An 11704-nucleotide genomic window follows, 5' to 3' on the forward strand; every position below is an offset into this window, starting at 1 on the left:
GTATGGATAACTGAACTGTTAATATAGTTCAATAGCTTTCGTTTCATTTTTCAAGAAAAAATATTGGCACAAACGTTTGTTTTATCTGAACACGGACAATGCGACTTGACCTATGGACTTGACCCAGCGGTGATTTAAATCACCATAATTACACGAAATCCTGCACTGCAGCCCGTTATTTCCAATTAAACAGACGCTCTTTGATCACATCACGCCCCCAACCAAATCCCACACGTCACAGTACAGCGTCCGACCTCTATGACACTTACGTTTAATTACCGCAGCAAGCCACTATTGAAAGATCCCTGAATAATGAAAGAGCGTTTTTTACAGTTTAGGACGTAAAGGAGAAACACTCAGGGTCTGTTCAGTTTGCAGTTGCTTTCCGCTCTCCCCGAGAGGAGGGATTCCAAACTGGGGCCTGAGTGACGCTCTGCTCCAGTCAGATCCTTCCGCGGCCCGCTGACATGCTGTGAAGGAACCCAACACCGGTGAAATGTGTCACTAAAGAAGTCAATTTCTTTAATCAAAAATTAAATGTATAAAAAGAGGATTTTTTTTCTAACATATTATTATAGAATCATTCAACTTTTTTTCTAAATATAACATGACAAGATTACACAACGTTTTACAAAACAGCACCTGTCAGGCCTTTAATGCCTTAGTAAGTCAAGTTATGTGATACTTATTATAAACTATTTAGTTTTATGTACATTAGCATACTCAGTATCTCTCATGTAATCGAACAAATACAGTTAGGGTTTGCAATATATTGATACAAAATGTTTTTAATGTTTAAATCTGGACAGACATTTGTTATAAGGAACACAGCGTTTTTGAATGGTGACCAGCCAGGGCCGGACTGGGACAATAAGTCAGGCCGGGAGTTATACATCCAGCCAGGCCACTACCAGTTTTTTTTTTGTGCCATTTTGCTGGATTTATTTGTCAATATTTACAGCGTTGCTGCCCATAGTGATAGCCCTATAGTTTAAATCTACTACCCAAAAATAAACATATGGACATGTGTTAAATGTTGGAGTTAAATGCATCAATTTGGTGCACTTTGAGGGGGAAATAAAGAGACTAGATCTATGGAAACACCCATATGAAACAGAACTGTATACATTTCAATAATCATAAAATCATAAGAATATGGCCATAACCAATAACAGACCATATCCAATATTTAAAAACATTTGAACTTGTTTATTTATTTGTTTTTGGTTCATTTATAGTTGTGAGTGTGTCTGTGCTCCTGAATCAGCCTCTCCTGTCTCCCTCCTCTCCCCCTGCTCCTCTTTGAGGCAGAAGCAAAGACTAGTTTTAGCTCTCAACAAGTTTTAAAAGTTTATCTTACCTTTTTTCACCTAGTTAACGTTTTTTTTTTTATTATTCATGCATATTTAACTAATCTCACTCCCCCCTCAAATGGAAATATGTCGACGACTCTCCCTTGGTGACTCGGACTTGGACTCGGACTCGAAGAGTGGTGACTCGAGGGTGACTTGGACTCGTGAATTGGTGACTTGACTACAACACTGCTGTGTGCGCACGGCGCTGCAGCATGTCTGTGACGGCCCGTCTACACTACAGGCATCAAAAAATCTTGAAGCTGGATGTGTCTGAGGCTTGGCGATTTCTCGCCCAAGGCGACCAACAACCAATCAGGAATCTCCCGCCCGCCCCCGGCATACAAAGCAATAGCAATGTTAAAACGAAGTAAACTGGATATAAAATCCCCAAACAGGCGAAAACCTACCAGTTTCATCCACTGTCTCTGCCACCTCCCTCCATGCCTGGCTCCTCCGGTTTGTATCTCGGTAGATGAACACAACAGAGACTGATCATACAGCACCGGGTGATTCACTACCGCTCCATTTTTTTTAATATGAGGAAATGACCTGCGTAGTCTCTCCCAGCATACACGCGGTTTGATTGGCTAGTGCTTGTACTGTCAGATTTGCATACGCGGGATTTGATTGGCTGATGCCAAGCATCGAGCCTCAAAAGTTGAACATTGTTCAACTTTTGATGCCGATAGATGCTGGTGATGCTTGCAAAGCCATGCCATGCTCCCCACAATGCAGTTGGGCGAAGTTTAAAAATCTTCTACGTCACCCCATTCAAATGAATGGGCGAAGCGTTGAAAGCATTTTTCGATGCCTGTAGTGTAGACGGGCCGTGAGGGAGAGAGAGATGCAGCGTGTCTGTGAGGCCCCGCCCCCGCACGCAGATGAGAGAGAGAGATCCATCCATCCATCCATCCATCTTCTCCCGCTTATCCGTGGTCGGGTCGCGGGGGTAGCAGTTCCAGCAGAGAGCCCCAAACTTTCTTTTCCCTGGCGACATCAACCAGCTCTGACTGGGGGATCCCAAGGCGCTCCCAGGCCAGCGAAGAGATATAATCCCTCCACCTGGTCCTAGGTCTACCCCTTGGTCTCTTCCCAGCTGGACGTGCCTGGAACACCTCCCTAGGGAGGCGCCCAGGTGGCATCCTAACTAGGTGCCCGAACCACCTCAACTGGCTTCTTTCGACGCGAAGGAGGAGCGGCTCAACTCCGAGTCCCTCCCTGATGACCGAACTTCTCACCTTATCTCTAAGGGAGACACCAGCCACCCGGCGGAGGAAACCCATCTCGGCCGCTTGTATCCGCGATCTCGTTCTTTCGGTCATGACCCATCCTTCATGACCATAGGTGAGGGTAGGAACGAAAATGGCCCGGTAGACAGAGAGCTTTGCCTTCCGGCTCAGCTCCCTTTTCGTCACAACGGTGCGGTAAAGCGACTGCAATACCGCTCCCGCTGCTCCGATTCTCCGGCCCATCTCACGCTCCATTGATCCCTCACTCGAGAACAAGACCCCGAGATACTTGAACTCCTTCACTTGGGGTAAGGACTCATTCCCTACTTGGAGTGGACAGTCCATCGGTTTCCTGCTGAGAACCATGGCCTCAGATTTGGAGGTGCTGATCCTCATCCCAGCCGCTTCACACTCGGTTGCGAACCGATCCAGTGAGTGCTGAAGGTCGCAGACCGATGAAGCCATCAGAACCACATCATCTGCAAAAAGCAGTGGTGCAATCCTTAGTCCACCGAACTGCAGACCCCCCCCCCACGACTACGCCTCGAAATCCGATCCATGTATATTACAAACAGGATTGGTGACAAAGCGCAGCCCTGGCGGAGGCCAACCCTCACCGGAAATGGGTCCGACTTACTGCCGAGGACCCGGACACAGCTCTCGCTTTGGGAGTACAGAGATTGGATGGCCCTGAGTAGAGACCCCCTCACCCCATACTCCCGCAGCACCTCCCACAGTAACTCCCTGGGAACCCGGTCATACGCCTTCTCCAAGTCTACAAAACACATGTAGACCGGATAAGCGTACTCCCAGGCCCCCTCCAGGATCCTTGCGAGAGTAAAAAGCTGATCCGTCGTTCCACGACCAGGACGGAATCCGCATTGTTCCTCCTCAATCTGAGGTTCGACAATCGGCCTGACCCTCCTTTCGAGTACCTTGGAGTAAACTTTCCCGGGGAGGCTGAGTAGTGTGATGCCTCTGTAATTGGCACACACCCTCTGATCCCCCTTTTTGAAAAGGGGGACCACCACCCCGGTCTGCCACTCCTTCGGTACCGTTTCCGACTTCCACGCAACGTTGATGAGACGTGTCAACCATGACAGTCCCTCAACACCCAGAGCCTTCAGCATTTCCGGGCGGATCTCATCCACCCCCGGGGCTTTGCCACTGTGGAGTTGTTTGACGACCTCAGTGACCTCCCCCCGGGAGATTGGCGTTGATCCCCCGTCATACTCCAGCTCTGCCTCTAACATAGAGGGCGGAGTTGTCGGGTTCAAGAGTTCCTCAAAGTGTTCCTTCCAACGTCCCAACACTCCATCAGTTGAGGTCAACAACGTCCCATCCTTACTGTACACAGCTTGGATGGTTCCCTGCTTCCCCCTCCTGAGGTGTCGGACAGTTTTCCAGAACAACTTTGGTGCCGCCCGAAAGTCCTTCTCCATTTCTTCTCCGAACTTCTCCCACACCCGCTGCTTTGCCTCGGCCACGGATGAGGCTGCTGCCCTTCGGGCCTGTCGGTACCTTGCAACTGCTTCGGGAGTCCCCCGAGATAACAAATCCCTGAAGGCCTCCTTCTTCAGTCGGACGGCTTCCCTGACCACCGGTGTCCACCAGGAGGTTCGAGGGTTACCGCCCCTTGAGGCACCTAAGACCTTGAGACCACAGCTCCCCACCGCGGCTTCGGCAATAGAGGCTTTGAACACCGACCACTCTGGTTCAATGTCCCCAACCTCCACAGGAATGCCCGAAAAGCTCCGCCGGAGGTGTGAGTTGAAGGCCTCCTGAACTTGGGCCTCCTCCAGACGTTCCCAGTTCACCCGAACTACACGTTTGGGCTTACCAGGTCTATCCAGGGGCTTCCCCCGCCACTCGACCCAACTCACCACCAGATGGTGATCAGTTGACAACTCCGCCCCTCTCTTTACCCGAGTGTCCAAAACATACGGCCTCAGGTCCAATGATACGATAACGAAATCGATCATGGACCTTCTGCCTAGGGTGCTCTGGTACCACGTACACTTATGAGCATCCTTATGTTCGAACATGGTGTTTGTTATGGCCAATCCATGACTAGCACAGAAGTCCTGTAACAAACCACCACTCCGGTTCAGATCAGGGGGGCCGTTCCTCCCAATCACGCCCCTCCAAGTGTCTCCATCATTGCCCACATGTGCGTTGAAGTCTCCCAGCAAGACTAAGGAGTCCCCTTCAGGAGCCCCATACAGGACTCTTTCCAGGGTCTCCAAGAAGGCCGAATACTCTGAACTGCTGTTGGGTGCATAAGCACACACAACAGTCAGAGTTTTCCCCCCCATAACCCGCAGGCGTAGGGAGGCGACCCTCTCGTCCACTGGGGTAAACTCCAACAACGAAGCACCTAACCGGGGACTTGTGAGTATCCCCACACCCGCCCGGCGCCTCACACCTTGAGCAACTCCGGAGAAGAATAGAGTCCAACCCCTATCCAGAAGTAAGGTTCCAGAGCCGACGCTGTGCGTAGAGGTGAGCCCAACCAGATCCAACTGGTACCGCTCCACCTCCCGCACAAGCTCCGGCTCCTTCCCCCCCAGAGAGGTGACGTTCCACGTCCCCAAAGCCAGCTTCTGCCGCCCGGGTCTGGTCCGTCGAGACCCTCCGCTTTCACTGCCACCCGTCTGGCAGCGCACCCGACCCCATCGATGTTTCCCGTAGGTGGTGGGCCCGCGGGACAGAGAAGCGGAGGTGTTGCCCACGTTGCCTTTTCGGGCTGGGCCCGGCCGGGCTCAGTGGCAAGCCCGGCCACCAGACGCTCGCCGACGAGTCCTCCTTCTGGGCCTGGCTCCAGAAGGGGACCCCGGGCTTCCTCCGGGCCGGGTATCCTCACTTCTTGTTTTTCCTTTCATGAGGTCTTTTGAACCAATCTTAGTCTGGCCCCTTGCCTGAGACCAATTTGCCATGGGAGACCCTACCAGGAACACAAGGTTCCAGACAACACAGCCCCCAGGTTCATCAGGGCACACAAACCTCTCTACCACGGTAAGGTGCTGGTTCTTCAGAGAGGAGAGAGAGAGAGAGAGAGAGATCTCTATTATTAAAATATATTGACAGTTAGAAACGGAGATGGTTAGATAAAATGTGCAAGATAACGTTTATGTAGCATTTCTTTATTGTCGAAATTATGACATTTATAACGGGATAAAATCAAAGTGAATAGCCTGCTGCTGCTGAAGGCATGGGGCAAGTGACTGGAAAAAGTTGTAAAAGTAAGTAATAATAATAATAATAATAATAATAATAATAATGATAATTCATTCTATTTAGGGGCGCCTTTCAAAGCACCCAAGGACACCTTACAATTCATAACATATTTTAAGGAAAGGTTTTAAGACAGTACAAAGAATGCAGTCCGGGTGATGGAAAGTATTCCAAAAGTATTCTAAAAGTAATCTGCCACCGGTACCGGCAGGGATTGTTGTTAGCTTCTGATGCGCAGAAGAAAAATCTGGCCCACCCTATTTTTTACAGGCCCACCCTAAAGTACATTTCTGCCTACGCTACTGCTTAACAGGCCAGGCCATCGGGAAACCTCCCGGTCCTCCCGATGGCCAGTCCGGGCCTGTGGCCAGCTGCAGTGTACTGAAACTTCTCACCATAGTGGGGGAAAGAAAATGCATGCTGGCACAGTTAGTGTTAATTCAGGCTTGATGGGGGGTGAGAAGAAAAGAGCCACTGTCACATTTGGCCTAAACATCACAACACTCTTCATAAAACATGATAGATGCAATCTTCAGAATGTGAAAAGGCACAGAGATGACAGCGCTGTAAACACTGGACACTAAATTATGAATGGTCCCGGCTTTATAACAAGGCTAAGGGTGATGCGAGGGTGAGAAAAGGGATTCGGGCTTTTTTCAGGCTAACGTCTTATCAATTCAATGTGATGGACACTCTCTTACATGTTATATGCATGTGACTTTTTTATGTTTGCCCACTATTCTATTGCATATTCTACTAATCTACTAAATATTAATAAATGGTATCAATGAATATGTTCAATCCTCTTGTTGAACATCTTCAGGGTATCTGCAGCCACACACAGCACTAATTAAAAAAAGGTATCTTTCTCTTCCCTACGGCTCTAAACCTTATGCTCCTCAGCCTGCAACAGGTTTGCATCGTGAGAAAAAAATCCTCGGCTGTTTTAATCTGTGTAATGAATAAGAACATGCCAGCGTGGTAATGGATGCCTGCCACCACGCAGCTAAATTATTCAGAGTCTGGGGAACCAGAGAGCCGGCCGGCAGGATCGGATGGACCCAAAGTGTCATCGGTCCGCCTCCGCACGCCTGGCTCCTCTTTCGGCCCGTGCACCCCGGCTTCCTAGGTTTGAAGCCACATGAGAAGGCTAAAGAAGCCCCGAGGTTGAGCGTGAGGAGAGCAGGCCAAGGCCCCCTGACCAGTTGACCCGAGTCAACTGGTCAGAAACCTGCAGGTCTTCGACTAAACGTGATGTATATGTAGTACAAAATCTAACCTGTATCCATCCTTTTAACATATTATTACATCTATACACAGTAAGCAGAGTTCGGAGAAGTACTCAGATCTTGAGCAAAAGTAGAAGTACCAGAGTCTCTGTTACCAGCATTCAAAAATGATATAAACTGAAATAAAAGTACAAAAGTATTAGCAACAAAATGTACTTAAAGTACCGAAATTAAAAGTACTCATTATGCAGATTGGACAATTTTCTAATCATTGTATAATGTGTTTTGATTATAATTATTGATGTATTAATGTGTTTAACTCATTTTAATTACTTTGTAATTACTGCAGGGTTGCTTGTGAATGTTACTCATGTAACTTAAAGGATATTTTAGTGTTTTTTATATTTGACATTATTAATCCAAATCTTCTAAGCAACTTAATATGTTATATACGTGTAGTAAAAGCACACTATTTACCTCTGAACTGTAGTGGGGTACAAAGTAGAAAAACATTGAAATACTCAAGTAAAGTACAAGTCTGTCAACATTAAGTACAGTACTTGAGTAAATCTATTCAGTTACTTTATACCACTGACAGTGAGCATGGACAGCGCTGGAGCAACCTGCTGCACTAACCTCAGCGGTGCTGTCCATGGTGCTGAAACAATTCGAGTGGATAAATCCATGGTTCAAACTTCAATTTTAATACCAGTAAAACTTTCTAAAATATCATATAAATTCACAACAACGATCTCATCAATAAACAACGTTTAATATAAATATTATTTATGATTATTTGTACTTGACGCTTGCGCACAGAGGCCAACATTGTTCAACTTGTAAGTTGAGCAGGTGGGAGGGAAGGAGGAGGAGGAGGGAGGCTGAAAGAAGAGGAGGGGGAGTGGGGGGAGCGAGGGATGCCGGGAGGCGCTGTCGATGTTAACAGCTCAGTCTAGTGAAGGAGAGCAAGAGGAGCTCTGCAGCCGTCCAATCACCCGGCGTTCATGTCAGGGGCCACACTGCTCGAGAGGTGCTTGCAGGGAGGAGGATGATGACCATGAACGGAAAGCAGCATTTCTCCATGCACCCGGCCCTGCACGAGCCCAAGTATCCCGGCCTGCACTCAGGCTCGGAGGGCATGCGCAGAGTCTGTCTGCCCGCCCCGCAGGTACGTTCAGGTCGGGGGAGAATATAGCTGTGGAGAGTAATGAGGAGGGGAAAATATCACAGTGGAAATGTCTGTAAAAGTTGATTTGACAGGACTTTGTTCTATCTTCTATCTCTCTCTCTCTCTCTCTCTCTCTCTCTCCCCCCCCCCCCCCCTCTCCAAAAAAAACCCTCCTCCCCCCCTCTCTCATCCACATGTCTTTTCAAGCAATGCTCTTGCTTTCATATTAATTTTTATGACCTCTGCTTTGAGGAGAGTTCTCCCCTCTCCTCGGCGCTTGCTGCTTGCGTTTGGAAAAATGTTTTTGAGATTCTGAGAGCTGCCTGACACAATTCCCCACTGACTCCAGTATGCGCACTCTTGCTTGCAGCTGCAGGGCAATATATTCGGAGGCTTTGATGAGAGCCTGCTGGCACGGGCAGAGGCTCTGGCGGCTGCTGACAGCATTATCTCTCACGGCAAGAGTCATCCGTTCAAACCAGACGTGACTTACCATACCATGAGCAGTGTCCCCTGCACCTCAGCCTCCTCTTCTTCCTCCACCACCGGGCCCATCTCCCACGTCCCCTCCACCATCGCCTCACACCACCACCTCCATCACCACCACCTCGGACAGAGCCTGGAGGCCGGGGACCTCCTGGATCACCTCTCCTCCAGCCTGGCCGTGACCGGGATGGGTGCTCCGGAGCCTTCCGGGATGACCGCGTCGGCGCACCACCACCAGCACCCCCACCACCACCTGCAGACCATGGGGCAGCTGCACCAGGCGATGGCCAACATGGCGCACCCCCACTCCCTGTCAGTGCACGGAGGCATGGCGTGCATCAACGACGTGGAGTCGGATCCCCGGGAGCTGGAAGCCTTCGCCGAGCGGTTCAAGCAGAGGAGGATCAAACTCGGAGTGACCCAGGCGGACGTGGGGTCGGCGCTGGCCAACCTGAAGATCCCCGGAGTTGGGTCACTGAGCCAGAGCACCATCTGCAGGTTCGAGTCCCTCACTTTGTCACACAACAACATGATCGCGCTCAAGCCAGTTCTCCAAGCTTGGTTGGAGGAAGCAGAGGCTGCGTTCCGGGAGAAAAGCAACAAGCCGGACCTTTTCAATGGGAACGAGAGGAAAAGAAAGCGCACCTCCATCGCGGCGCCGGAGAAGCGCTCGTTGGAGGCTTACTTTGCCATCCAGCCTCGGCCCTCCTCGGAAAAAATTGCAGCGATCGCTGAGAAACTGGACCTGAAAAAGAATGTGGTTCGAGTGTGGTTTTGCAACCAGCGGCAAAAACAGAAACGAATGAAATACTCTGCGGTGCACTGAGTCTCACACATCATGAATAAAATAGCCTACTACATTTTTGATCGAGTGATTAATAATAGCCTAAGTAGCCTCACTAACGGATTTATCAACAGCTCCTCACGTCTCATCGGATTATTTCCAAAAAAAGACTTCCATTTTTCTTTCCGTGTCACCCACTCTTCGTTGTTGCACTTTTGTTCGATTTTGATATGGGAATCATACATGTGTCGATCTGTGAGGAGGGTGATTTTGATGTTGTTGATCATGTATATCTTGCACACACTGAATATGAACTTTCAGCAAATACACCCTGACAGTTTGTCACATTCAGGGATATTAACTCACTTTTTTAGACCATGGGATCGAGTGTATAGGCATTGTACATGTATGGGCTGATAAACTGTCAGCAGTGTTAAAGGGACAATTTAGAAAAAGAGAAAGATATGTTTATTTCGTTAAAAAATAATGGATTTTTTTGTAATGTTAGTTGAGTTTATTCTCAACATCACGGGCTCACAAGTGCAATAGTACACCATCATATATATGTGTCATCATATCATATCTGTGTTCTCAATTATTTTATTTTATCTACGAATTCATACTAATGTGAGTTTAATGATTAAGGTTTTCTAAAAATTCACCCTTTTAACACCACGAATTTTATTTTGCAAACAAATCTCTGTTTGTGAACTGTTTGATTGTCATATACGAACAAATATGAATAATTACAGTAATGTAATTTCACACACTGTCTGTTTATCTTCAATTATTTAGAAATTGAAATTACACTGTCATACGAGGCACCTCCGTGTGGCTTTGGCTGCTGCTATATTTTAGTATTTTGATGTGAACATGTTTTTGAACATTACAGGTGAGCTATATGTTATTTATGTAGCAGATATATACAGTATCACCCATTTCATTTTTCCTCACTCTTGATTTCACTTGAAAAAAAATGTGTGAAGTTTAAACTTAATAAATTATTGGTTATTTTGTAAAAAATAAATAAAAAGGGAAGCGATTTTTTCTTTTTGTATACGACATTTGAATTTTTAAAAGATATTATTTAAAGAGATTATGGAGTAACAAACTTGGTTTTAACATCAGATACAATCTTGGTTTGTTTTGTGGGAGCTCGACGCTGTTTTATTTATGACTCCCTTAACCTCTGCTGGGATTAAATATGTATTGTCGTACATGATATAAGCAACACATAAAAATATAGCGGCTTATTTTCACAGTAGTTTTCACACCGCGGAGCAGGAAATGTGCGTCTCTTCGCGCTGCTAATGGCCTCCTCTGATTAGTGCGCTGTTAATTATGGATGCCCTCGTGTCACCGGGTTATGTCGTGCATGGGGCTCGAAATTATTAAGTAATGACGATGCAATATTAATTATATATTGGTATACAGCGAAGTAATGTGGAGGAGTTGTTAGTAGAAGTCTGACTGGGAACTCTAGGGAGACACAAAGTGGCTCCACAACAGGTTGGCCGAGGAAACACGGAATTAGCCTCTTTACGCGTTCGACTAAGTAAGTATTTTCCACTTTATGTTCAATTGTTCTCAGTTTTACTTGGGATGATAGGATAAGAAGCAAAATTATGTTTTACTATCCATATACACAGGCCAGCAAAGCTATATTTGTAATGTTATTTTTCGATTAAAAGTTGGCCTAGGCCAAAATGCAACAATTTATTTAACATATTTTACAGCGTATTTATTCGGCCGATTTAATTCAATTTGCTTGAATTAATTGTACTCCTGATTTATTATCTGCGGCTAAAAAAAAGGTTTTCTCCTATTAAAAAAACATTTAAAAAATAATAATTATATTAATATTCTAATAATAATCCCCATCATCATAATTAAAAGCGTCAACCGGATCCTCTCTCCGCCAACATGGCCTGTGGTTGTGTGATTTTCCCAGGGAGACTGTCGGCGGATTTTCACAGCCCGAGGACCCTTCCCTCGTTATTGCGTGGAAATGATTGTGGCTAATATTAATATTCTCTTTGATGGTAGGAGCTGATTATTCTCTGTCTGTAATTTATGGTGTTAAACACCATTTTTTAAAAGGAGAATGCACATGTTAATTGTTGTCATAGATGCTCTTTCCTAAACCGGCCTATTTTTTGGAAAATATTAAGCATGTTTCCGAAGATTTTTTGGCTACAAATTCTCAAACCATTTAAGAA

General features: G+C 46.7%; 1 protein-coding gene across 1 annotated transcript; it reads left to right on the plus strand.

Annotated features, from left to right (window-relative positions):
* The first annotated feature begins 8095 nt into the window (after nucleotides 1-8095).
* pou4f3 (POU class 4 homeobox 3) lies at nucleotides 8096-9527 on the plus strand. Its single transcript, XM_034099829.1, has 2 exons — nucleotides 8096-8215; nucleotides 8586-9527. The coding sequence occupies exons 1-2, from the start codon at nucleotides 8096-8098 to the stop codon at nucleotides 9525-9527; spliced, it is 1062 nt and encodes a 353-aa protein (XP_033955720.1).
* The last annotated feature ends 2177 nt before the right edge of the window (nucleotides 9528-11704 follow it).

The sequence above is a fragment of the Pseudochaenichthys georgianus genome, chromosome 14, assembly GCF_902827115.2.
Source record: "Pseudochaenichthys georgianus chromosome 14, fPseGeo1.2, whole genome shotgun sequence".
NCBI classification, from domain to species: domain Eukaryota; kingdom Metazoa; phylum Chordata; class Actinopteri; order Perciformes; family Channichthyidae; genus Pseudochaenichthys; species Pseudochaenichthys georgianus.

Coding starts and splice junctions, on each gene's coding strand:
- pou4f3 (XM_034099829.1), top strand. CDS start 8,096: ATGATGACCATGAACGGAAAGCAGCATTTCTCCATGCACCCGGCCCTG. Junction 8,216..8,585: donor TCTGTCTGCCCGCCCCGCAG/GTACGTTCAGGT, acceptor TCTTGCTTGCAG/CTGCAGGGCAATATATTCGG.